General features: G+C 43.6%; 2 protein-coding genes and 1 long non-coding RNA gene across 3 annotated transcripts; 2 read left to right on the forward strand and 1 right to left on the reverse strand.

The window, feature by feature from the left end:
- Nucleotides 1–4,785: 4,785 nt before the first annotated feature.
- On the forward strand, nucleotides 4,786–8,883 carry uts2a (urotensin 2, alpha). Its single transcript, XM_059655596.1, has 6 exons — nucleotides 4,786–4,873; nucleotides 4,988–4,992; nucleotides 5,667–5,730; nucleotides 6,257–6,406; nucleotides 7,948–7,991; nucleotides 8,698–8,883. The coding sequence occupies exons 1-6, from the start codon at nucleotides 4,786–4,788 to the stop codon at nucleotides 8,812–8,814; spliced, it is 468 nt and encodes a 155-aa protein (XP_059511579.1). The 3' UTR covers nucleotides 8,815–8,883.
- Nucleotides 8,884–9,073: 190 nt separating this feature from the next.
- On the reverse strand, nucleotides 9,074–22,701 carry LOC125466797 (proteasome subunit beta type-7-like). The gene is made up of 8 exons (XM_048561828.2): nucleotides 22,572–22,701; nucleotides 21,083–21,176; nucleotides 20,685–20,782; nucleotides 15,230–15,370; nucleotides 13,727–13,842; nucleotides 12,751–12,809; nucleotides 11,612–11,763; nucleotides 9,074–9,455 (listed from the first exon to the last, which is right to left on the reverse strand). The coding sequence occupies exons 1-8, from the start codon at nucleotides 22,634–22,636 to the stop codon at nucleotides 9,344–9,346; spliced, it is 837 nt and encodes a 278-aa protein (XP_048417785.1). The 5' UTR covers nucleotides 22,637–22,701; the 3' UTR covers nucleotides 9,074–9,343.
- On the forward strand, nucleotides 9,152–26,406 carry LOC132211100 (uncharacterized). Its single transcript, XR_009447417.1, has 3 exons — nucleotides 9,152–9,492; nucleotides 10,952–11,059; nucleotides 26,337–26,406. It is a non-coding gene; the product is annotated as an uncharacterized LOC132211100 (long non-coding RNA).
- Nucleotides 26,407–26,450: the final 44 nt, after the last annotated feature.

The raw sequence follows: 26,450 nt of genomic DNA on the forward strand, positions 1-26,450 counted from the left end.
TAAACAGCACCACCTGGTGCCCATTACCTTCTGATGTTGTACTCAGATTTAATGGTCTTACATTTGTTACATCCCAATGGGCAGAATGGTGAACACGTGAGTTTAAGAAAGAACAAGGCAACTTCCAAAATTTTGTTCTTTCATAGCATTCTCTCATCTCACCTGGAACATTAGATGGGATGATCCATCTGACCAAATTCTTCCAAATCTGCGCACATCTTTCCTACACCTCCATGTGTGAATCCCTCCAATCAAGTTTCCTCTCCTGCCATAAACTTGGCCAAAGAAGTAAGCTCTAAAGAATGAAATGGACATTATGAAAGTTGCAGATGACATCCTCTGTGACTGTGGCCCGGTTAATGACATTTCTTCTCAGCCTCCCCGATACTATTGTTCTCCAATACCACTTCTGCCTTACATAAAGCTGAGCTCATCCAAAACTGTACTATCCATATCCTAACACACCAAGTCCCATCAACCCAGGGTATTACCCCTATGCTCACTGACTTACTTTGGCACTCAATCCAGCAACAACTTTATTTTAAATTTCTCATGGCTTGATTTCAATGGCTTTTCCCCATCTCTGTAAGCCATGTGAGATTTCTGTGATTTTCCAGTTTGGATCTTGTTGATACCTCTGATTTTAATCACTTTACTTTTGACAGCTATGTCTTCAGCTGCCAAGACTCAATGCTCGAGAATTCCCTTCCTAAACTTCTCAGCCTCATCCTTCATAACCATCCTTTAAAGCCTACCTCCTTGACAAAGTTTATAATATCAGTCCTAATATACCACTGTCAAATCTTGTACAATACCTCTCCTGAGAAGAGCCTTGAGACACTTGCTAAATTCCCCTGCAAGTCCACTACATCTTGACTTGGAAGTGTGTCACCATTTCTGTTCTGTCACTGTTGGGCAACAAAAAAAAGTCTGCCTATAGATTATGTCCCATGAAAGAATACAAACGGATGCTATACAAATGTAAGCTATTGTTGTTGCTGACCTCAAATTTCTGGGTTCAATTTCCAGTCCTTGAATGTTTTCTCATGGAAATGCCCACAGGTAGATGTTGGATAAGGCATAATTTATGAGTGGTTAAAATCAGGGTGGTTGATTTGCCTAGCTTAAGCTAGAAGGAGGGTCACCAGTAAAACTTTCAACATGGAATATGGTTCTGGAGTTATTACAATGGGAAAGGAAAAGATCAAAAATAAACTCTTGCAAGCTAACAACCATTTTGGACTGATTGTGGAAAAACTGAATGCTTATTTAAATGGCAGTGTAAGACATACTTGATAGTGAGTTATTATGGTGGTTGGAAGTCCTTGTCTTAATTTAGTTGTTTTAAGTAATCAGTTGCCCAAAAAGCGTTTAGTCAACAGTACATTCAATCTATTTGTTACATGTATAATCTTAAAATGTGTAACCTTGATCATGCCATCTGTTCAGTTATACAACTTTAAAAGTTATCAGTCTCTCCAGGGATCACAACAAAACTGACGACTCTTTGCAGTTTAAACAAATAAGATTTCACAGTGACCTTTGCTTTAGGAATGTTAAAAGTATCTATATCAATTGCTAATGCTTTCCTGGAAAGACTGGACTTGTCTGTGGTTGTTTTTCAACAATTAACAATAGTAATTTAAAGGTATTGACGGAAAAATAGGAACAGATTTAACTGTTTGCACTAAGAAGCTAAAAATAATTAAGGTATTAATATTTTAGTTTTGAGGAAGGTCAGCATGAGTAGAGGGCAATCCAAATAAATTGCAGTTTGAGTTGGTTACAATTTAGTCATGAGCGAAATATATGAACTCAAAAATGAAAGAAGAAAATAAATTACAAAGTTGAACTTGAAACAGGAGAGAAATAAAGAAGAAAAAAGGAAATGTGAAAACTTGAATGACAATTTCAAAGAGTAGGTAAGGGGAAGGGAAGGCCTTTAATTGCAAAAGTGGAAGGGAAACCAGGAATTTTGAACTGGATAAGGATGCTTAATCTCATAAACAGGGAGGAGGTGACAGATTTGACAATCTGTCAGATTTAACTCCTGAATTATTCACCGAGTGGCTATTTTCAGTCAGGAAATAGTTTAAATCTATTTTATTTCAATTGAAAACTTTTCTATGAATGACAGTGGCTTCAAAAAATTTGGGCAAATCAATTCAAAGCATTTTGGTAGGAAAATTATTGGAGACTTACTCAATTCTTTCAGATAACTAGTCTGCATATTATAGTACAGTTAAGTTAGCTTTGCTTAATACGAAAGTTTGACTCAGAAAATTGCAGGCAACAGTTTAGAAATCTTAGGAAGTGACTGAATTAGACTTCTGTAGAATTTGCTGAGGAAGGGAAATGGTGCTTGATTGATGGTGATGGAGCTTCCTCAAAATTATGAAAGTTTAGGGAAGTGATCTTCACCAAGCAATTGAAAACAATGTTCCTTCAGGAATTTGGTGCAGTCTAGAAGACTACAAAACTTGTGAAATAAGGGAAGCTGTAATTTGGGTTGAGACTTATGAACTATCTCACAAACATAGAGGGCAGCAAATCTTTTTTTGTAAAGCCCACAGAGAAGGTGGAGAAATAATAAAAATTGACAAGGCGATGAAAGAACACTAAATACTATGATGGGGGCATTAGGATTGAAAAGGCAGTTGCTTCTCGGAGTAGTAAGGAAGGTAGTATAAAGGATAGATGTGATTCAAAGAAGTCAACATACTACTTTTGCCACAGAAGGGGTATGTGAAGGCAGACTGCTGAAGCTTGAAAGCTAAACTGACAGCTTTTGTCGGCATATCTAGTAGGCTTAGCAAATTCCTTAGCCTTGGTCCACTTGCCAGTGATGCCCACATATTAGGTCCTGTCTAAAAGAAGAAAAATGTGAGCAAATGCTATCTGTGACTGAGTTACCCACGCCTATGGAATTCATCTGAATCCTGCACCTTAAGTGACAAGGAAAAACTAAAAGACGAGATGTGAAGGTAACATTTTTCTCCACCTGGCAGGAACCATGGAAATAGCAAAAGGATCAGTTTCTTTGTCTCCTGATGACAACACATAGATTAATTCACGCATGTTGTTAGCCCCATGAGTTAGAGGCTTCACAAAAAGTCACATTGAGTGTTCATTTTACTTTTGATCTCAATTTTCTTCTGACGTCATTTATAGGTTCCATTTTAGCGTAGTTATTACAGGACATGCAATCTGAAGATCATCTATTTACACCAATGCTACTTATTTATTACTCTGTATAGCTGCAGAATTATTAGCTTAGACACACAGGCACAGGTGTGGCTGGATGCATCTACTTTGTATTTTATTAAAAGATACAAGAGATAATTAGGCTGAGAACCAAGTAACCAGCTGTAAAAGTCATACAAATTAAACTTTACTGACTGTTGGCTGACTATTTTACATTCTTTTTTTCAGTATATGTTTCAGTTTTAGCTTAATTTATTTTTTAAGTGATTGCATTACATAATGAAGCTGAGTTATGGCACATAAACACATAGGCGATAACCTGAATTGATTTCCCAGGCTGGTGCAGTTTAATGTGAAACTGAGTGTCACAGACTAGAATTATGCCAGACTTCATCCACAGCCTGTGCTAAATTGTTTTGAAGATCAAAGGGATGTTGAGGTACAGAATCACAAATCAGTCATACTAACAACACCAGATAACAAAGTGATACAAAATACAAGTTATTGGCTCCATTTCTTGGAGAAGGGGAACACAGTTAGGATATGTCAAAATCATTTAAACTTGGACAGATCCCATTTGGAGATGTGCACATTTCTATTCTCCATATTATGAAAATGATTTCAAGGTGCTGGAGAAGGGGCAAAAAAAACAGATTTCCCAGGATGATGCAGGAACTCAGCAAGTTTGACTACCAGGAAAAATGGAACAGTCTGGGCTCTTTCTATAGGATAGAGAATGCTTAGTGGTGACTGAATGGAGGTCTTTAAAATTATGAAAAGTGTCTGACAGGGTAGACATATTTCCACTTGAACAGGAATGCAAAATATAAGACAGTCACTAATAAACATCAATGGGGAATTCGGGAGAAATGCATTTACCTGAAGTGTGGTTGCAGTACAGAAGTGACCATGATAGAGGGTGGCTGAAGGAAATAGCATTTAAGGGGAAGGTAGATAAATACATGAGGGAGAAGGGAATAGGAGGATTTGTTGGTAGGATGACATGAAGAAACTCAAGGAGAGTTCTGGCATTCTTACATGCAAAAAAGCAAGAATTAGATGGGAGAATGGAGCTTTATAATACTTGTATCAGTATAAAAGACCTAATGAAAGATACGTACAACAGGAAAGGGCTCTTTAAAGGATTTTCAATGCAACATCTGCAATTTCTTTTAGAAAATAAACCATTAATTAATTCAAGACTAACTACATTTCATGTCAAAACTTGTTGGATACATTTGCGTCATTCAGCTGTGAATGATAAATAAATCTTGAAAGGGGGAGTTGATGGAGAGGAGTGAATTTGATGGGTTTGTTATTTTTGACTGTTGGTGATGGGCAATAAATCTGTGTCCCATCTGCTTTCTTACTTTATCCTTGAAACAGAGTCAGAATGAAGCACTGATTGGATTTAACATCTCAAGGTAATAAAATGATATTTTATTGATCCAGCGATGTTGTTTGTGGGGAGAAAGAGGGCTGTAGGATATATAAAGGTGTGTGTATTCAGTGTTAGATGTACACCTCTGCTCTCTTTTGGTCTTCTTTACTCTCGCAGCTGTCAGCCGCTTTTGAATCATGATGTCCTTGGTAGTTGTAGCTGGTGTCTTGCTTCTCAGTGGATCCTGTGTCTTTGCACTGCCTATTGCAGACTCCATGTACAAACCAGGTAAGTAGGGAGATAGAGGAGGGGAGGCAGATTCATGAGGTACATGTCAGCTTCAACTGAAGCTTATCGAGTGTCACTATCATCGTTCACTTACCTCCATGTGTCAACATACAGAAAAGGTACAATGTAAAAAGTACTCCAATGCAAAATTTAGGTGCAATTTTAGATAAGATGTCAAACCAAAACTCTTTCTGTCCTGTCAGGTAAATGTTTAATGATCTCAACTCTATCAGGAGAAGGACAGAAAGGTTCTCTGGAGTGCCTTGAACAATAGTTATCCCTCAACTAAAACAGATTGCCTGGTTATTATCATCTCATTTTTGTTTGTGCTGTGTATAAATTGAATGCAGCATTTCCCACATTTCAAAAGTGACTACTCCCCAGAGACCAGCTTTTTGGCTGTAAAGCACTTTAAAACTTTGAGATTAGGAAAGGTGCTTCTTAAATGGAACTTTTGCTATTTCTGTGTTATTGTGTTATAGCTGACGATTGTTTATTGTATATGTTAAAGCATTAAAGTTAATTAAGTCTGGAGTTTATCATTGAATTAAGCAATAATGTTTCTGGGGCTTTTAATGTGTCCAAAATTCACAAACAGGATGAAATTAACAAGTTTAATATAGGTTTTGCTTGGGATTTGGTTCTGAAAGTGATGTGGCTTCAGTTAAACCTTCTCTCTCATTCTGTTTTGTTTTGTTTCTCTGTTTAATTAACTGTAATAATAGTTTTCAGGCTGAGCAGAGTCTGGTTGCTAAGATTAAATTACTAATCCATTTACACCTGCCAAATTAAGGTAAAATACAGGTCAGTGATTTCAAACGCTGACCTTACAAGGTCGTTGCAGAATGTAGATTATGGTGAGAGTGGAATTTCTTTCTTTTCAAATACCAGAACTAGAAGTAGAGCTTTGATAGAATTTATTTTTACTGTTTTATCTTTGTTTGTGTTCCTTTTGTTTTTGAGTTAAAATTGGATTTAAGAATCAAAACATATGCTCTTAAAGTTTCAGATTGATGATCTTTCATCAGAACCTTATGATCTGAAAGATTAACTCTGCTTTTCTCTCTCAACAGACACTCCCTGCCTTGATAAGTATTTTCACATTCTTCTGCTTTTTTTTCAAATTTCCAGCATCCTCAGGACATTGTTCTTCACTTAAGGAGCTGGTGTCCATTCAGTAGGGAATTGAGGGTTAGAAAAATCAACAGTAAGATGATTTTATGGGGTTTTATGGTGAGATAGGCAAAGGGGCTTTGCATTCTGATTGGTAACCTGAAAGAAAATATTCACCGGTAGGCTCTGCTCATGAGAGAGATCAGGAGCCAAGTGGTCGTAGGTTTTCCAGTGTTCTGATTTTCTAATGCTCAAATGATTCTTTTCCAGAGTCTAATGAGGAAAATCAGGCTTTAAATCTGGATGAATTGCAAAACTTGGACAATAACTTTCTCCTGTGGAACCCACCAGCTGTGATGCCCAGGACCAGCCTCTATGATGCCGTTAGAGATCTAGAAGCTGCTGAACAACTTAAAAATGGTATTGTCCACATACTGAGGACCCTAATAAACTCTGTCTACTTCCACTCCTACTCTAAATTTAAATAGCTAAAGTGAAGGGGAGCTCATACATAGTGCAGTTACCATGCTTGGTGATGATGTGAGTTTGGACAATCTCAACCTAGCTCTTAATATCAAGACATCTACTTTGCTGCTACTTGGTAACCCTTACCATTGTGGCTAGAGTGGCTGGTACAGGTAATGGGACTGTGCTGCAATGGTGCAGTCAAGAGTCCTTTGGTTCTGAGGGTGGTATTTACCATGCTGCACATGTGTGCCTCACCCCATGTTGTAACTGCAATGGGAGTGTTTGTTGGAATAGAGTAAATGGAAGTTTGTTCTGTATATCATTCCATGCTGTATCTGCACTGGGGATATTTGTTAGAATAGTGTAAATGGTGTTATACACTGCACCTCATCCCATGCTGTACCTGCTGTGTTGAATGGGGATATTGTAAAGGCAACTTTACTTTGTATCGCATCCCACACCTTTCCTGGAACTGTTTAATGGAGTGGTGTAAATGGAGTTCTACACTGGGAGGTTGTAGATTTGCTCACCGAGCCGGTGGCTTTGGTTGCAGACGTTTCATCACCCTGCTAGTTAACATCATCTTTGCAGCTCCAGTGAAGGGTCAGTGTTATGTTCCACTTGTTATTTATATGGGAGATAGTAGGAACTGCCAATGCTGGAGAATCTGAGGTAACGGTGTGAAGCTGGATAAACACAGCAGGCCAAGCAGCATCAGAGGAGCAGGAAAGGTTTTGCAGTCGGTTTAAAATTGATACAGAGATAGTAGGAACTGCCAATGGTGGAGAATCCATGATAACACAGTGTGAAGCTGGATAAACACAGCAGACCAAGCAGCATCAGAGGAGCAGGAAGAAGGGTCTCGACCTGAAATGTCAGCTTTCCAGTTCCACTGATGCTGCTTGGCCTGCTGTGTTCATCCAGCTTCACACCGTGTTATCTCTGTTATTTATATGCTTTGGTTTTCTGGGGTGGTTGGCATTACTCCTATTTCTGTTTTTCAGTGAAAAACAGAATCTTCTTAAAAACTTGAATGTTTTACACCATACCTCACCTTGTGTTGTACTTGCACTTGGAGTGTTTAATGGGGCAGTACAAGGGGAGTTTTGTTTTATATCTAACCTATGCCGTCACTGCACAGAGAGTGCTGGTTAGGATAATGTATTGGGAGTTCTACCGTGTACCTACCTGCATATTGTACTCACCTGGAGTGTTTGATAGAGTCAGTGTCGAGGGAGTTCTACTTTGCATCTGATCCTTGCTGGACTGGATGAAATTCAATGTTACCTCAACATGTGATGCATTGCCACATGCTCCCATGAACAGGAGCTTCCCATCAGCAAGCTAGAGTTACAGGTTTCACCTCTGTGTAGCCTGTCTGCATATCTTACACTCATTTATTCACATGTTCAAGGCTCTAGGATGAGACTCTGGGTTCTACCCCATTCTGTTGTATCCAAGATTTGAACTGATATATTCTTCCTTGTCAACAGATCTGAGGGAAATCAGTGACAATGACTCAGGAGATCTGAAAGAGGTGAGTCCAGAGGAGGGGAAATCTGTAGCACCATCACTTTTAGAGTCAGCTGATTTCAGTCATTTGTGTCACAAGAGTAGGATATTCAGCCCACCGGGCCCGTCACAGCTCTTAGCAAAGCATTCTAGTCAGCTCCACACACCACTTAATCTCCAAGTATCCATACAATTTCCTTTTGAAATCATTTCTTCCACTTCCTATAATTGTAGGCAGCAAATTCCACATCATTAGCAACTCTCTGAGCATACTAATGTTGTTCCTCACATTTCACCTAATGGTGCCAGTCATCCTCTCGCTGTCAGTCAGCATCTTACCCACATGTTAGCCCACCATGTTGAAGCAGATTTTATTGCCTGTCACTTCCTCTTGATGGGACAGTGTAAAGGGAGCTTTACATTGCATCTAATCCAATGGGGAGTGCCTTCACATTTGAGTAGTCTGCTTGACACAGCTTTATACCACTGCCTTGTTAATTCTGAAGGATGCATGAGTTCTAAGCAAGTCAAGCCCTGGAAGCATCTTGTCGGAATGGGATGGGTGGGGTTTAGCTATGGATTTTGGTAGGGTGGGGAATTGGGATCGGGGTGGGTAGTAATCAGAATCATTTGGCGGGGGTGGATTTTGGCGTTGGGTGTAGAGTTGGGGCTGAAGATTGGAAATCTAATCCTTTGCGGTGTTGACAACCAGTCGCTGCTTTTCTCTGCAGATATTGTACGGAAGGAAGGCACAGCCAAAACCAGGCCGCCTTTTCATTGGAAAAGGCAGGAGACAGTACAAGAAACGTAACAACTTCTCAGATTGCTTCTGGAAATACTGCGTTTGATATCAGCTGCCCGCTGCCCAGACTTTGAAAAACTTTAACTCTTCCTCTCGTGGTTATTTTTAAATAGATGTCTGGCGCTACTGGAAAGCATGTAAATATATTCTGGTACTCCATAAGCAAATTGCCACTTATTAAAGATTAATGAAGCGTTGCAGATAGTTACATCTCTGCTTCAGTTATCAATAAAATTGTATGTTTTGCAAACGTTGTTCTTCTCAGATGCAACCAACTCAGATATTAACACTGACAGCACAATCCCTTCCTTATCCTGAGGTTTCTTTTATTTTGGAAACTAACTGGTACAATCCACACACCGGATACAGTACACACACCGGATACAGTACACATACCGGATACAGTACACATACCAGATACAGTACACACACCGGATACGATGTGTAAGATAATAAGCTAATTGATTCTATGTACGTATCATGTGGCAGAAACGGACTGTCAGATGCAGAGATCCTTCTGCCCATCTCGATCTTCCTGCTGCAGCCTGCAGAGATGCTGGGGCTCCTTCTTAGTGTTACTCAGTGTCCATTCTCTGCACAACCTCCTCCACCAGTTCAACAGCGAGTGGAGTGACTTTTTCTGTCAGGACAGAGGTGGTGCCCTTCTTGTAGCGGTACACTCCTTCCCTGCAAGAACCAACAACACAAGTGGTCAGGGGCCAGGGTAAGTGGCGGGCGTGGAGGGTGCGGAGTCTGACACCCTGACATTCCAAAGGCCAGATAGTCCATGGCGCAATGTAGACCGAAGTTGTTTCAGAATCCGACAGAACGGGCTCCATGGGGATAGTAGGAACACAGATGCTGGACAATCTGAGATAACAAGGTGCAGAGCTGCATGAACACAGCAGGGCGAGCAGCATCAGGGGTGTAGGAAAGCTGACGTTTCGGGTCGAGACACTTCTTCAGAAGTGGGGGAGGGGAAGGAGATTCTGAAATAAACAGGGAGAGAGGGGAAGGTGGACAGAAGATGGATAAAGGAGAAGATAGATGGAGAGGAGACAGACAGGTCAAAGAGGCAGGGATGGAGCCAGTAAAGGTGAATATAGGTGGGGAGTTAGGGAGGGGATAGGTCGGTACAGGGAGAACGGACAGGTCAAGGAGGCGGGATGAGTTTAGTAGGCCAGAGATGGGGGTGGGGCTTGAGGTGGGAGGAATGGTTAGGGTGGTAGGGACGAGCTGGGCTGGTTTTGGGATGCGGTGGGGGAAGGGGAGATTGTGAGGCTTGTGAAATCCACATTGATACCCTTGGGCTGCAAGGTTCCCAAGCGAAATATGAGATGCTGTTCCTGCAGCTTTCGGGTGGCATCATTGAGGCATTACAGGACGCCCAGGATGGACATGTCGTCCAAGGAGTGGGAGGGGGCGTTGAAATGGTTTGCGACTGGGAGGTGTAGTTGTTTGTTGCAAACTGAGCGTAGGTGTTCCACAAAGCGGTCCCCAAGACTCCGCTTGGTTTCCCCAATGTAGAGGAGGCCACAATGGGAACAGCGGATACAGTGTACCACATTAGTAGATGTGAAGGTGAACAGGTGTTTGATGTGGAAGGTCTTCTTGGGGCCTGGAATGGGGGCGAGGGGGGAGGTGTAGTACTTCCTGCAGCTGCAGGGATAAGTGCCAGGTGTGGCGGGGGCTGGAGGGGAGTGTTGGGCGGACAAGGGAGTCACAGAGAGAGTAGTCTCTCCGAAAGGCAGATAAGGGTGGGGAGGGAAAAATGTCTTTGATGGTAGGGTCAGATTGCAGGTGACAGAAGTGGCGGAGGATGGTGCATTGACCTTCCCCAACCATGAAATCCTGCCGGTTTGATCCTCTTCCCCGATCCCATACCCCACCAAAAACAGGTTATAATTTAGAGATAATAGGAACTGCAGATGCTGGAAAATCTGAGATAACAAGGTGTAGAGCTGGATGAACACAACTTTCCTGCTCCTAAGATGCTGCTTGGCCTGCTGTGTTCATCCATCTTAACACCTTGTTATCATAGGTTATAACTTAATCTGCTTCTACTGTCCCTTCAGACAGTGCATTCCTATATAAATGCTATTTTCTTTTATCAGTGATTTTAAATCTGTCGTCCTCTGGTTCCTACATGCCAGTGTTTCTATCTACTTATTTTCATTTACCAGATGTGGGCCTTGCTGGTTAGGTCAGCATTAATGCCCATAATTTCCCAGAAGGCAGTCACGAATCAACGACATTGCTGTGGGTCTGAAGTCACCAGAAGACCAGACCAGGTAGGGATGGCAGTTTTCCTCCCTAAAGAATACGAGTGAACTAGTTTGATTTTTCTGACAATTGACAACAAGTTCATGGTCATCACTAGATTCTTAATTCCAGATATTTATTGAATTCAAATTCCACCATCTGCCCTGGCAGGATTCAAACCCAGGTCCTCAGAACATTACCTGGGTCTCTGGATTAACAGTCCAGCAATAATACCTCTAGACCATTGCTTCCCCAAATTGATCTCCATAATTTTAAACCTCAGTAGAAAACTTCTATTAAGTCTCTTAATTTACTCAACTCTATGAGCCTCAACTTCTTTGGTCTCTTGTCTTGGAAAAGACTCAAGTCTTCTATCCCAGGGACTGTTGAAGTAAATCTCCTTCGAATCCAGTCTAAGGATTTCAGACCCTTTCCAAATACAATCCCAGAATTAAACTTAAGACTAGAAGTCTATCCAGTGTTATTAATTGAGAATTGGTATTTGCACTCTCTATCTCTGCTCTGTGCCCTTTTATTATGATTTGTGAACAAGGTCCTTCCTCGGGGAGGTGGGCACTTACCTTTGGCCCTTCTTATTGGGGCTGTCAAAGGCACGGAGAAACTCGGTCTTGTTCTCAGTGATGATGCAGAGGTCAACGTTGCTCCCAGAACCAAGGTCACTGAGTATTCCAGCTGTGATGGCCTCACGGATCAACTGCTTGCCTTCTTCTTCCTAAAGGTAAAGAACCAGCCTTGACAGAGTATTGGAGCTGAAGTTCTGAGCAGTAATCCCTTGGCCAGGAGGCTGGAAAAACCCAAAGTTCAGGGCTGGAATAACCCAAGGCTAGTACTTCAAAAGGAAAATTGCACATTATTGGAATCATAGAAGCCCTACACTGTGGAAGCAGGTCAATCAGCCCATCAAGTCCATAGCACCCCTCTGTGCAGCATTCCACTGAGACTCAACCCCCTACCCTATCCCTGTGATCCTGCATCTCCTGTGGCTAATCCATTGAGCCTGCACATCCCTGGACGCTATGGGCAATTTAGTATGGCCAATTCAGCTAACCTGCACACTTTTGGACTGTGGGAGGAAACTGGAACACCCGGAGGAAACCCATACAGACATGGGAAGAATAAGCAAACCCCACACAGATAACCTGGCGAAGGTGGGATTGAACCCGGGTCCCTGGCACTATGCGGCAACAGCGCTAACCACTGAGCCACTGTTACTACCACATGTGGTACAGAGTACGAGGTAATTAATTTTATGCAACTTGTAAATATGTGGGAACACATTTCTTTCTGTATTTTCCTTCACATTTGCATCATCATGGTGTGAGTGCAGGTGCTAAGCACTAGACGATTATGTGCTGATCAAGTGGTGTTTGTGCTGGAGAGAGGGATCCCATGTTCAGAAAAACAAGAATTCAGAATTCAGTTTTGGCCTTTTCACAAATGGGAGACACTTTGCAGCATCCTGCGATCAGGAAAATTATTTTCGAATGCTTCCTGCCTGGGAAGTCATTGGTGTAAATTCCATGTGAAATGAGTGTAATGCTAGAGATAGACAAAAAAAGGAGGAAGGAAGACAGATAGAGAAATGAAAATATCAGGAACTGTTAAATAGTACTGTTGAGCTGTGATAGGGGAGGAGTCCGGAGATTTCCCATTGCGTTAGTAAGGGAAGGGATCACACTGCATCAGATTGGTCACCTACCTCCATGTTTGGTTTGAATCGATCTTCCAGTACAGCCATAGCAGCTGCTGAACCAGAACCTGTGGCACAGGAGACACATACTGACATTCATTTCTGTTGCAGTAAACAGGTTTCCCACAAAGATTTCGTGCCCCGACCCACCGCAACACAGACAGAATTAAACAACAGCCCAGGGTTTGAAAAGGAAGGCAGGGAAAAATTGCCTCAGTCAAGCTATTCTTTCTCTTTTCCCTCCCTAAAGGTTGATTCTCCTTGAACTATAGTCATGGAGTGCTAAGCACTCTCTATCCCACTCCTCACATATGAACCTTGCAAATCAACCCAGCCAGCCTAGGTGAAAAGGGAGCATGTCCCAGAGTGACCAGTGCTCCTCCTGGAATCTCCTAATTGCCTGTGAATCACAAGATTAAATCCTGAGCATAAATCCAGCAAACAATTATTGGGATACTTCTTAATTATAAAAAATTTGGAAGGCAGACAATGTCATTCAATTGGGTAATGAAAAACCTGCATTCTGATTGGAAGAGGAAAGCTGTCCCAGAAAGATTGATAGATCTAGTGACCATTCATGTGAGCCTGGAGGGACGGAGCTGTTGGTTGTCATGTCAATATTCCCACCTGTCCAATTGGAACCTAGGTTATCCTAGAACATTCAGCAGGAGTGCTGGTTAGGGTACCTGTCCTAACAACAGGCACTGAGATTAAACCAGTCACTTCCTAGTGGTCTGAGCTATAGAAAGGTAAAACAAAACAATCCTTAAATCATTCAGAAATATGGTACAGAAGGAGGCCATTCTGTCCCTCTTTGAATGTATCATTCAGCATGTCTGATTATCTCCTGGACGTCCTCCAGAGCAAGTGCAAGTTTTTCCTTTCCAAGTATTTGTCAATTTCCCTTCCATTTGGATATTTTTTTGGAATTCCCATAACCAGCCCGAGGCTTGCTTGACAGACATTAGTATTAACTTGTCCTTACCCATGGCGACGAAGGGCAGTTTGTCTGTAGAACCATGAGGGTATACTGCATACAGGTGGGGCCCAGTGCAGTCTACACCACCAACAATCACTGATGCACTAATGTGCCCCTGGTACCTAAAGCAAGAAAAAGATTATGGTGCATTTAAATCAGGAATGGGTTAATTTTCACTGTCCTCATGGGAGGGACTGATCTACAATCACAGTCTGGACTGATTTTCTGGGACCTCTATCCCCTCCATCTACTGGCCACGACCCAGAACTCCACAGCCACCTCTGTCCCATGATCAACCCTGTGATTATCCCCTCCCACCAAGGATCACAAATTTTCCTGACAGTTCCCTCCATTCCTAGCATCACAAATCCTCTCCCAACCAATGTGCCCTTTCAGGAACCATACTTTCACTCTGATACACCGCTACTCCACTACACCAGTACACTTCTTGGTTCGTATTGTTTGAGCTGGTGTAGCTGGATCAGGAAGTACTCAAGTGGGCTCACCATGTTGAATGAGTGTAGCTGCAACAGCACTCAGAGACCAGGGTGTTTGGCACCTTCCACATAAAACAGGCTATTTGAATGACAGCAATCCACCAACTTCAATATTCACTCCCTTCACTACCAATACACAGTGGCAGCAGTGATACCACAGACAGGATATGCTGCAGCAAGGCTCCTTTAACAGCACCTTCCAAACCTCCATCCCCTCCCACCCAGGGGGACAAGGGCAACAGATACAATGAGAACATCAATCCCTGCGTTCCAAGCCATACATCATTTTCATGCAGAAATCACCACCTTCTCAAGAGCAATTAGGGATGGACGGTAAATGCAGGTCCAGCTAGCGATGCCCACATGCCATGAATGAATGAATTAAATAATTCTCACCCAGTGAATGGGAAATGAGACTGCAGTTTCAAAATCTCTCAGGTCCGGGTGATGGGGAAAGGGGTTGGGGAAGAGGGAGGTGGTTTTGGATGCAGATGGGGTGATGTGCGGTTGTTGGGAGCTGACTGGTGGGATTGTGGACTGGAAGGATGCTTTAGATGGGGGAGTGGAGAGTATGAGTCAGGGTGATGAGGAGAAGGGAATAGGGGCTAAAGGTGGGTGCAGGGATGGGAGATGGGATGGTGAGAAGCTTTACATCCTTGGAATGGGGAGATGAAAAGAAGCAAAAGGGATTGTAGGAATATTACTGAGGGGGCATCCAGTCAAGGCCACTTCTCTGATGTGGATCCACAACAAAGTTACAGCCTAGATCAGTGATCAACAGCAGGAGCCCTTGTGATTCTTTCCAACACATGTCCACTTATATTGAGGCACATTGCAACAAACGCATGCTCAATTTCCTCAGCACAAACTTGGCTCAAAACTGGTCTCATCTATATCCATGGTAGAAGGCAGTGCACATATTCCCTGGGCTATAAGGGCACATGCCATTTACCTCACTGTTTAACTCTAATGAAAGAGCCACAATGACGGTGTAAAGGGAGTGCTCTCACACCTGAACAGCATCTGTTTCAGCATCCGGTTAACAATGACCACGCGGGGTTTGCGGCCTGTCGACAGAGTATGCAGCTGGATGTTAGAGGCCATCATCTGTGTCGTAACTTCAGCATCGGCTGCACAGCCTGCACCACAGCAGCTGGAAGCAAAGACAGAAGGAAATAATTCTTAATCTCAGAGCAAAGGGCGAATATCACAGTGAGAGAGAGAGAGGGTTAATATCACAGGGAGAGGGAGAGGAGGTTATCATCTCAGGGAGAGTGAGGGGGGGTTAAATCACAGGGAGAGAGAGAGGGGGTTAATATCACAGGGAGCAAGGGTGTTAATATCACAGGGAGAGAGAGAGGAGGTTAACATCTCAGGAAGAGTGAGGCGTGTTAATATCACAGGGAGAGTGAGAGAGGGTTAATATCACAGGGAGAGAGAGAGGAGGTTATCATCTCAGGGAGAGAGAGGGGGGGTTAATATCACAGGGAAAGTAAGGTGGTTAATATCAAAGGGAGAGTGAGAGGGATGTTAATATACCAGAGAGAGAGGGACTTAATATTGTATGAGATGGGATTAATATCACAGGGAGAGAGGGGGTTAATATCACAGGGAGCGGGGGGGCGTTAATATCACAGGAAGAGTGAGAGGGGGTTAATATCATAGGGAGAGAGAAGGGGTTACTATTTTATGAGATGGGATTAATATCACAGGGAGAGGGAGAGAAAGGGTTAATATCACAAGGAGAGTGAGAGAAGGGATTAACATCACAGGGAGAGGGGGGTGTTAATATCACATTGAGAGTGAGTGACGGGGTTAATAGCACAGGGAGAGAGGATGTTAATATCGCAGGGAGAGGGAAAGAGGCATTTAATATCACAGAGAGAGGGTTTATATCACAGAGAGAGAGTTAACATCATGGGGTGGTGGGGAGGAGAGCAAAGTGGTTAGTATCACAGGGGGAGAGAAGGTGTTAATATCATAGGGAGAGGGAAGGTTAATATTCACAGGGAGAGTGAGAGAGTGGGGTTAATATCACAAAGGAAGAGAAAGCGAGCTAGTTTAATACACAGGGAGAGAGAGAGGGGTTTAATATCACAGCGGGAGTGAGGGGGTTCATATCATAGGGAGAGTGAGGGGAGTTAATATCACAGGGAGATTGAGGGAGGTTAATATCTCAAAGAGAGAGAGAGAGGAGTTAATATCACGGGGAAAGAAAGCCGGTTAATATCACATGGAGAGAGAGAGGGAGTTAATATTTAATGAGATGGGATTCATATCACAGGGAGAGGGAGATACTGGGTTAATATTACAGGGAGATGGAGAGAGAGGGTGAAAATCAGAGGGAGAGAGAGGGGGTTAATATCACAGGGAGAGTGATGGGAGGTTAATATCATAGGGAGAGTGAGGGAGGTTATTTTAGATTAGATTAGATTTCCTACAGTGTGGAGACAGGCCCTTCAGCCCAACAAGTCCACACCGCCCCTTGGAGAATCCCACCCAGACCCAACCCCATCCCCCTATAAGCCACACACTCCTGAACACTACGGGCAATTTATCATGGCCAATCCACCTAGCCTGCACATCTTTAGAGTGTGGGAGGAAACCGGAGCACCTGGAGGAAACCCACGCAGACACGGGGAGAGTGTGCAAACTCCACACAGACAGTTGCCCGAGGCTGGAATCGAACCCAGATCCCTGGCGCTGTGTGACTGCAGTGCTAATCACTGAGCCACTGGATTCATATCACAGGGAGAGGGAGAGAGAGGGCTAATATTATAGGGAGATGGAAAGAAAGGGTTAACATCAGTGGGAGAGAGAGGGGGTTAATATCACAGGGAAAGTGAGGTAGGTTAATATCTCAGGGAGAGAGAAGGGGTTAATATCACAGGGAGAGTGAGAGGGAGGTTAATATCACATGGAGAGAGGGGTTAATTTTAATGAGATGGGATTCATATCACAGGGAGAGGGAGAGACAGGGTTAATATTACAGGGAAATGCAGAGAGAGGGTTAACATCAGAGGAAGAGAGAGTGGGTTAATATCACAGGGAGAGTGAGGTAGGTTAATATCTCAGGGAGAGAGAAGGGGTTAATATCACAGGGAGAATGAGAAGATGTTAATATCACAGGGAGAGCGAGGAGGGGGTTAATATCTCAGGGAGAGTGAGGGGAGTTAATATCTCAGGGAGAGTGAGGGGAGTTAATATCACAAGGAGAGTGAGGGAGGTTAATATCTCAAAGAGAGAGAGAGGGGTTTAATATCACAGTGAGACGGAGAGAGAGGGTTAATATTACAGGGAGACGGAGAGAGAGGGTTAACATCACAGGGAGAAGGGGATGTTAACATCACATTGAGAGTGACAGCGGGGGTTAATAGCACAGGCGAGAGGGTGTTATTATTGCAGGGAGAGGGAAAGAGGGATTTAATATCAAAGGGAGAGGGTTTATATCACAGAGAGAGTTAATATTATGGGGGGAAAGAGAGAGAAGGGGTTAATATCACAGAGAGAGAAAAAGTGTTAATATTCACAGGGAGAGTGAGAGAGTCAGGTTAATATCACAAAGGGAGAAAAAGCGAGGGAGTTTAATATCACAGGGAAAGAGGTGGGGTTTAATATCACGGGGAGATAGAGGAGGTTAATATCATGGGGTGGAGAGAGACAGATAGAGGGATTTAATAGCACAGGAAAATCGGGGTTAATATCACAGGGAGAGTGAGAGAAGGGGGATTAATAGTACAGGGAGAGAGGTGGTTAATATCACAGGGAGAAGGAGACAGGGGTTTAATTTCACAAGGAGAGGGACAGAGGGGTTTAATATCACAGTGAGAGAGAGCGAGGTAGTTAATATCACAGGGAGAGGGAGGAGTCTTAATAGCACAGGGAGAAAGAGGGGTTAATAATGTGGAGGGTGAAAGAAGGAGGTATAAGAGCACAGGAAGAAAGGTGGTTAATATCACAGGGTAAGGAAGAAAGGTGGTTAATATCACAGGGTAAGGGAGAGACGGGGTTAATTTCACAGAGTAAGGGAGAGAGTGGGTTAATATCACAGGGTAAGGGAGAGAGGGGGTTAATTTCATAGGGTAAGGGAGAGAGGGGGTTAATTTCACAGGGTAAGGGAGAGGGGGGGTTAATACCACAGGGTAAGGGAGAGAGGGGGTTAATTTCACAGGGTAAGGGAGAGGGGGGGGTTAATATCACAGGGTAAGGGAGAGAGGGGGTTAATTTCACAGGGTAAGGGAGAGAGGGGGTTAATTTCACAGGGTAAGGGAGAGGGGTGGTTAATACCACAGGGTAAGGGAGAGAGGGGGTTAATATCACAGGGTAAGGGAGAGACGGGGTTAATTTCACAGGGTAAGGGAGAGAGGGGGTTAATATCACAGGGTAAGGGAGAGAGGGGGTTAATACCACAGGGTAAGGGAGAGAGGGGGTTAATTTCACAGGGTAAGGGAGAGAGGGGGTTAATACCACAGGGTAAGGGAGAGAGGGGGTTAATTTCACAGGGTAAGGGAGAGGGGGGGTTAATACCACAGGGAGGCAGACAGAGGTGTTAATATCATAGGGGGAGCGAGAGGAGAATAATATCACTTGAGGGGGGCATGAATATCACAGGCCAAGAGAGAGAGAAGGGTTTAATATCACAGGGAAAGAGGGGGATAATATCACGGGGGGGAGAGAGAGAGAGATGGGGGGATATAATATTACAGGAAGAGTGAGGGTGTTAATACCACACAGAGAGAGACAGAGAGAGGTGCTAATATCACAGGGAAAGGGAGGAGGTTAATATTACAGGGAGAGACAGAAAGATTGGTTAATATCATAGGGAGAGAGAGCAGGGGATTAATTTCGCAGAGAGAGAGAGAAAGGATTAATATCAAAGGGAGAGAGAGTGTGCTTAATATCACAGGGATAGGGAGAGAAAGGATTAATATCAAAGGGAGAGAGAGTGTGCTTAATATCACAGGGATAGGGAGAGAATGGGTAATTATCAAAGGGAGAGTGGCTAGCCCCCACCTCTCACTGTGATAATAAACCCATCTTTCACTCGTCATATTATTAACCCCTGTCTCTCACCTTGTCATATTAACCCACTATCTCCCTCTCTCCATGATATTAACTATCTCTCTCTCTTTCTTTCTCTCTCTCTCTCTCTCTCTCTCCCAGTGATATTAACCCACTCACGCTCCCTGTGATATAGAGTGAGGGTTAATACCTCAGTGAGAGAGAGCATGGTTCAATATGTGTTAGACAGACATTGAGTTAGTGTGAAAAGTGTGGCTTGCATGGGGGGTTAATATTAGTGGGAAAGGGGGGGATATTGTCATAGGGAGAGAGAGGGTTAATATCACAGAGAGAGAGAGGGTTCATATAAAGGGGCATGAATATCACAGGGAGAGGGAGAGAGGGGTTTTAATATCACAACGAGAGAGGTGGAGTTAATATAACGGGGGGGGGCGTGAATATCACAGGGCAAGAGAGAGATGAGTTTAATATCATGGGGAGAGAGAGGGGGTTAATATCACAGGGAGAGGGAGAGAGGTGGTTAATATCACAGGGAGAGACAGAGGTAGTTAATAGCATGGAGAGTGAGAGAAAGGGGGTTAATAGCACAGGGAGTGGGGTGGTTTATATCACAGGGAAAGGAAGAGAGGGAGTTAATTTCACAGGGAGAGGGAGAGAGGGTTAATATCACAGGGAGAGAGACAGAGGCGTAAATATCACAGGGAGAGTGAGTGGGGTTAATATCACTGGGAGAGAGAGAGAGGTAGATAATATCATGGAGAGAGGGAGATAGTGGGTTAATACGACAAGGTGAGAGACAGTTGTTAATAATATGGCGAGTGATAGATGGGTTTATTAACACAGTCAGAGGTGGGGGCTAATAACAGGGGGAGAGACAGAGAGAAAGGGAGCACATTGTGTTAATATCATGGGGAGTGTGAGGATAAGAGTAGTTAGTGATACAAGGAGAGACATAGAAAGAGTGAGGGGTTAATAACATAGGGACAATGAGAAAGAGGGTTAATATTACACAGAAGAGATGAATGGGGTTAACATTTGCAGAGAGAGTGAAGGGTTAAGGGAGAAGATGACACTGTGAGGGATTAATATCATAGAGGAGAATAACAGAGAAGGCACGAGGTAAATATCACAGGAAAATAGCAAGAATGTGAACATTCAGTACCATAGCGACAGAGAGAGGGCTTTCTATGATAGAGAGTGAGAAAAAGTGAGGGTTAATACCTCAGTGAGAGAGAGCATGGTTCAATATGTGTTAGACAGACATTGAGTTAGTGCGAAAAGAGTGGTTTGCATGTTTAGTCATTGTGTACTTTAATGAACAATATTTGCTAGTGTTGATAACCAGTGAGCAAAGGTGAACTGAAAGGTTTACTGGCGAGAATGATTGAATGGGTATTTGAGCCTATGACCAGATGACACAGACTGACTGCGAGGAAGATACTTACTAAATGTTGGGGGCAATGTGATGGATCTTGATGCAGTTCTTGTCAGCAACAACCATGTCATTCGTGGCCCGGGTATCAGAGCCTAGAATCACCCCATCCTGCAGATGACAGGAAACAGTCAGTCAGATGATTAGGTGTCTGTCACTGCTATACCATTACTCTGTTATAGGTAGCTCAGGCTGGAAACTTCAAAACTGGATTTTTGGATTATATACTGCCCCAAGTGCTGCACTCCTGGGTGTGAAAAAGAAAACATGAGATATTATTAATTGCCCTTACAGTTTTTCTACCTGACTCTTTTGCTCATGGGGAGGCGTCCCAGAGTTTAATTTTTAATCTGTGGAGAATTCACAGCAAACTTGGAGAACTGAAACCCTTTGTTTCTGGTGAGGGTTTACCTTGAAGATGATGCCAGTGATAGTGGTCCCTGTCTTCTTTGCTTTTGGGGGTTTGTAGCCCATCTGCTGCAGTTCGCTCTCCAATGCTGCATTCCTGAAAGGTACAGGAGATTTGAGATGGAAATGTTAGAGTGAAGGGGAGAGAGAGGGAGAGCAAGAGAGCGGGTGAGTGGCTGAGTTTGCAGACCCATTTAACACTGGCTCAGTGAGTGTCCTTTGTGCCAGACTCAGACGATTGTGTGTTCAGGTCTCACACCAGAGCCCTAAGCACTTACTCTAGGCTGATACTGAGGGAGTCTTGCACAAGGGACCAGCAATCGCAGGTGGATGTAATTGATCCTGTTGCAGTAATCCGAAGGAGAGCGGGCCAATTCTCCCAGACCCCCAGATACTGCTTATCTCTCAGACACCATCACAGAAACAGATTGTCATTTAGCTCGCTGTAGGAACTTGCTATGCACAGATTGGTTGCCATGATTCCTGCTTTACAACAGTGGTTACTTGTGAAGTGCTTTTGAACATCCTGAAGTTGTAAGAAGCGCTATATAAGGGCAACTTGTTTTCCTTCTAAAATTGGAACTGATGGAGTTCTGCGCGGCTCAATATCTAACCTTTTTTAAACTGCCCTCTCCCCTGGCGTCCCCCTTCTGACCAGGCCCCTTGTACGGTTGAATGATGTGACCTCAGACAAAGTAAGTGTTAACTGCTGTTCTCTGACCTCCCCCTCACCTCCAAGCTGGACAATGTGGCCCAGTGGCGGTGGGATGGCGAAGGTCAGAATGGGATCTAGCTACAACCCAACTTTCTCACCTCTGGGTCAAAACAGTTGCAGACTTTCACTCCCTGCTGAATACAGTGCCAAAGAGAAGGGGCGCTGGTGAGATGTACCTCCGGGAGCAAACCCCATCAGTGGAGGGAGTGAGAGGAGAGAGGGGTGTAGGAGAGAGTGACGGTGGAAGTGAAAGCAGAGAGGGAGTGAAAGTTGAGGAGGGTACATGAGAAGTGATGGGATATTGGGAAAGAGAGCTGGCAGGGATTGGGATCCTCCCTCCTTTACCCTGCAAATGAGGAAAAGGGGCATTTTGAATCAAGAACTATCCACTTTGATATTAGAGAGCTTTTCAGTCTGTCAGAATAATTTGATCACAGTTTGTGAATACATTCCCCTCTGCCCCATGCTTATTCTGCTAGTCATTCAGGAAATGACTTACTTTCAGTTTCCATTTACCATACACCGTTTAAATTGTTTATCAATGTGGGGAGGGGATTGTACAGCCACAGACCCCCTACTCCTTCAGTCTAGTGTAATCACTCTGAGAGCTTTGTGTCAGTATCAGGACTGATCTTGGGAGCAGCCTGGGCACCAGGAACCCAACATCAAACAACGGAAGACCCTATAAACCTCCTGCCCAGCCTTAACCTTCATTCTTTGCTTTGTACATGTTCCATGGATTACTCTCCTTGCAGTTACTTGCTCCCACTCACTCACCTTCTGCAGTTCTCAAAGCTGAATCCCCCCACAGGGGCGGTCAGGAATCTCTCGCACTTCAACATGTCGATCTGGCCTCTTTCCTCTTCAGTTCATTTACTTTCACTTTCAAAAACTAGTGAGTAAAGTCTCATGTGATTACAGGGAGCCAAATTTGCCAAAGTTGATTTTTGAACCAGAGTGAGATCAAAATTAAATGTGCACCACTTATTTAACCATCTCTTGCTGCCAGAGCCCTGCCACAGCTGGGGGTCCAGTTACACTCACACTGTAGGTTTCTGAGCTGGGATAAATTTAACTTTTCAGGTTGCAGGGGATTGGAAGGGAATAGTCTTGGGGGCCACAGAATGGGCGAAAAGGGATAAGCAGAACTGATCAGTTTACACTAGGGTCATTACTGTGCACGTTACCAGAGGTTGTTCGGCCTAGACTGTTCAGCTGCATCTGCGTGCACAAGCGCACACATCTGTATGTTTGGTCCCTCTGAATACCTGTGTGTGTTTGCCTTTGTATTATCATAATGCAAGTATCTGTGTGGGCACCTGTGTTCATCTATGTTTCCTTGCACATGTGTAGCTTTACCTGTGTCTGTGTGTCAGTGTCTGTCGTATCTATGTGTCGGTGTCTATCTATGTGTCAGTGATTGTGAGTCTGACTGTGAATCAAGACCTGTCTATCTGCCAGTCAGATTATGTATGTGAGGTGATGTATGTCTGTATGCAAGCCAGTGTCTGCCTGTGAGTTAATGTATCAGTGTCTGTGAATTGATGTCAATCTGTGAGACTGCGTCTATTTGTCTCTGAGTTTCTGTCTGTCTGTGGGTCAGTGTCTGACGAAGAATCAGAGCTTGTCTGTGAATCAATGTCTGTCTGTCTTATGGGAAAATGTGGGAAAAAGACTACTTAACAAGATGAGAACCCATGGTGTTGGGGGTAGTGATTAGCACTAGCTAACTAACGGACAATAGAGATTTGGGATAAAGGGACATTTTCAGGATAACAACCTGTAACTAGTTGAGTGTCACAGGGGTCAGTGTTGGGGCCACAATTATTTCAAACATATATTAAATACTTGGATGAGGAAAGTGAATGTACCATCACCAAGTTTGCAGATGGCACAGAAATATTTGGGAGGGCAAGTGGTGACATTGAGATGAAAAACCTGCAGAGGGATAAACAGATTAAATAAATGGACAAAAATTGGCAGATAGAATATGATGTGGGAAAATCCAAGGTTATGCACTTTCACAGGAAAAATAGAGGAGCTGAATATTATTTCAATGGAAAAAGACAGCAGAAAGCTATAGCACAAAAGGGCTTAGAAGGCCTCACGCATAAATCAAGAAACACTAGCATCTAAGTTCAACGGGTAATGGAGAAGGGTAATGAAATGTTGGCCTTTCTTTCAAAGGGAGGGAAATGTAAAAGTAGGGAGGTCTTGCTAAAACTATACAAGGCACTAGGCAATGGTCATATTCCCCTGCTGCCCTTGTCCTTCCCAATGGCAGAATTTGCAGTTTGGAAGTTGCTGTCTGGCAAGTCTTGGTGAGTTGTTGCAGTGTACCGTGTAGGTGTTACACACTGCTTCCACTGTACATCAGTGGTGGAGGAAGCGAATGTTGAAGGTGCTGGATGGAGTGCCAATCTTTGCTTTGAATGATGTCCATATCTGCTTCATTATTCTCACAGTATCAATGAAAAGCCGCTGGAAGTTGGTGTAACTCTTACAGAAATTGCTTACAAATGTAGAGGCTGTGTGTTAAAATGTTCTAATGCAAGATTCTTTCCCACACTGTCTTCCCTTTCCAACATTTTGGAGTAGTGCTAGTGTCATTGTGTTGCTGATGAAAAAGCTACTCCTCTAATGTAACACACGCAGGTACATTTAACGTACAGCCACCTCACACAGAGGGGGCTGTGTGTTGGAGCAGCCTGCAGCAAGACTGAATGCTGTATCAATAGGCACCACCACTACACAACCAATCTGATTCACTTCCATGTTGGACCCAAATAAAAAGCCAGTTTTGCACCCCTTTGGGGGAATATGGTGAACAGTGACTGTGTGCAACTCAGGGGCAAAGGATTGTGGGGTCAAGGTAACAAAATGAATTCGCCCAAAATAAAATAAGATAGTACATTTATTATCAAGAGGCAAGTATCCCACTGTATAAGGTTTATTAAGTAATAACATTTCAATGATTTTATCTTAATTTAGTTTCCTTTAAGAAAAGAGAAACATAGAACCAAAACTCTACAAATGATGTAAAACAACAGGAGCTGTTTGGTCCATTAAACCTGCGCCTGCCCACAAGTAAAACATTCCAATTAACTTACCACCCAGGCCTTCAAATAATCTTTCAGTACTCACATTCTCTTTCACACAAACACTTACTTTGCAATTAATTTTAAATATTGACACAACTCAATGGCACATTTTATCCATCCTGAACATTTCCTTCCCAGAACTGTTACAGTGTTACATTTGAAATAAATCTTTAATCCTCCGTCAAAGAAACAATAAGCTAAATGCTACAACGTCACAGAAATTCAATATTGGAAAGAGCAGATCACTGTGACACAAAATAACCCCCCCTTTCCTCTCCTTGAAGGTGCTGACTGTCCCTGGGGTACAGGTCCCCCTCCTCTCTTGAAGGTGCTGACTCTCCCTGGGGTACAGCTCCCCCTCCTCTCCTGAAGGTGCTGACTGTCCCTGGGGTTCAGCTTCCCATCCTGACTCTCACTGGGGTTCACAGCCACAGGCCCCTGCAGTAACCCCTCACCCAAGCATCTGGACAATTGGTGTTATTTGAATGAGAGAGGATCCTAGGTACAATGAATCATAACCTCACCAGATGACCATGTACACACTAACCTTCCACCAGGAGTCACTGGATATGAATCAGGAATACTCACTCTGGCTGAATTTTCACCTCTCAAACTTATGGGAACTTAGACCGACTGTCCAGCCAATGGATTGTGCCAACTGTGACCCACTGGCTGAGCAAAGGCGATAGGACAGCCCAGGGCCTGGCGTTTTCTGTCAGCTTCTCCATATTGGGATCTTCATGGAGCTGCAACCTGAGGATTGAGTCTCTCCTCTGTGCCCGATTGTAGCCATCAAAATGAATGTGTCCTTCTGCTAACCAGGGTCTTATTTATACTTCATGGTTTGTGGGTGTGTTTGGCAAGCCTGTCATTTGCTCCATTCATATCCTGGGATACAGGCGAAACACTTACTCTCCAGATGGTCGGATCTTGGGGCTGTCACTACCCACAATACAGAGGCAGATCCCATCACTAATTCCTATGGAGCCAGGCATGTGTCTATTATCCTACCAGCAAATGGTGGGATTGGTCTCTGAGTGTGGGAACTTGTTAGACAGCAGAGGCTCACACTCTGTCATGTTAATTCCCCCAGCTTTAAATGCAGCAGCTGCTCAGAATGGGTCTGCAGAGATGGATCACACAGCTTTTCTTACTTAGACACTTCCACAGTGTGCCACAATCCACAGTGTGATAGCCAGGTCTGCAGACCCTACTGCCCCTGAACCCCCTGCTCCATCCTACATACCCCGAACAGCTGGCAAGGGAAGTCGTGGAGAATAGGAACACCCCGACAGACCAGGCTCAAGAAAGTGAAAGCCAGTGCAGAGTAATTGGATTTCTGAAGCTTCCATGTTAGGAGGAGCTGCTAAAAGGGAAGAGTTTGAAGGTTTGAACCAAAGAATTACCAAATGATTTGTATCTCTCTGTTTTGATGATGCAGATGGTGGAGAAAAAGTGGAGAGTGTGGTTAAACAGAAGTATCCTGCTGCTGAAAGTTTCACAAAGCCCAGAGAAGCTGCAAGCTGGAAAAAGCAGAATCCTCAGAACATTTGAG

The sequence above is a fragment of the Stegostoma tigrinum genome, chromosome 28, assembly GCF_030684315.1.
Source record: "Stegostoma tigrinum isolate sSteTig4 chromosome 28, sSteTig4.hap1, whole genome shotgun sequence".
Taxonomy (NCBI): Eukaryota; Metazoa; Chordata; class Chondrichthyes; order Orectolobiformes; family Stegostomatidae; genus Stegostoma; species Stegostoma tigrinum.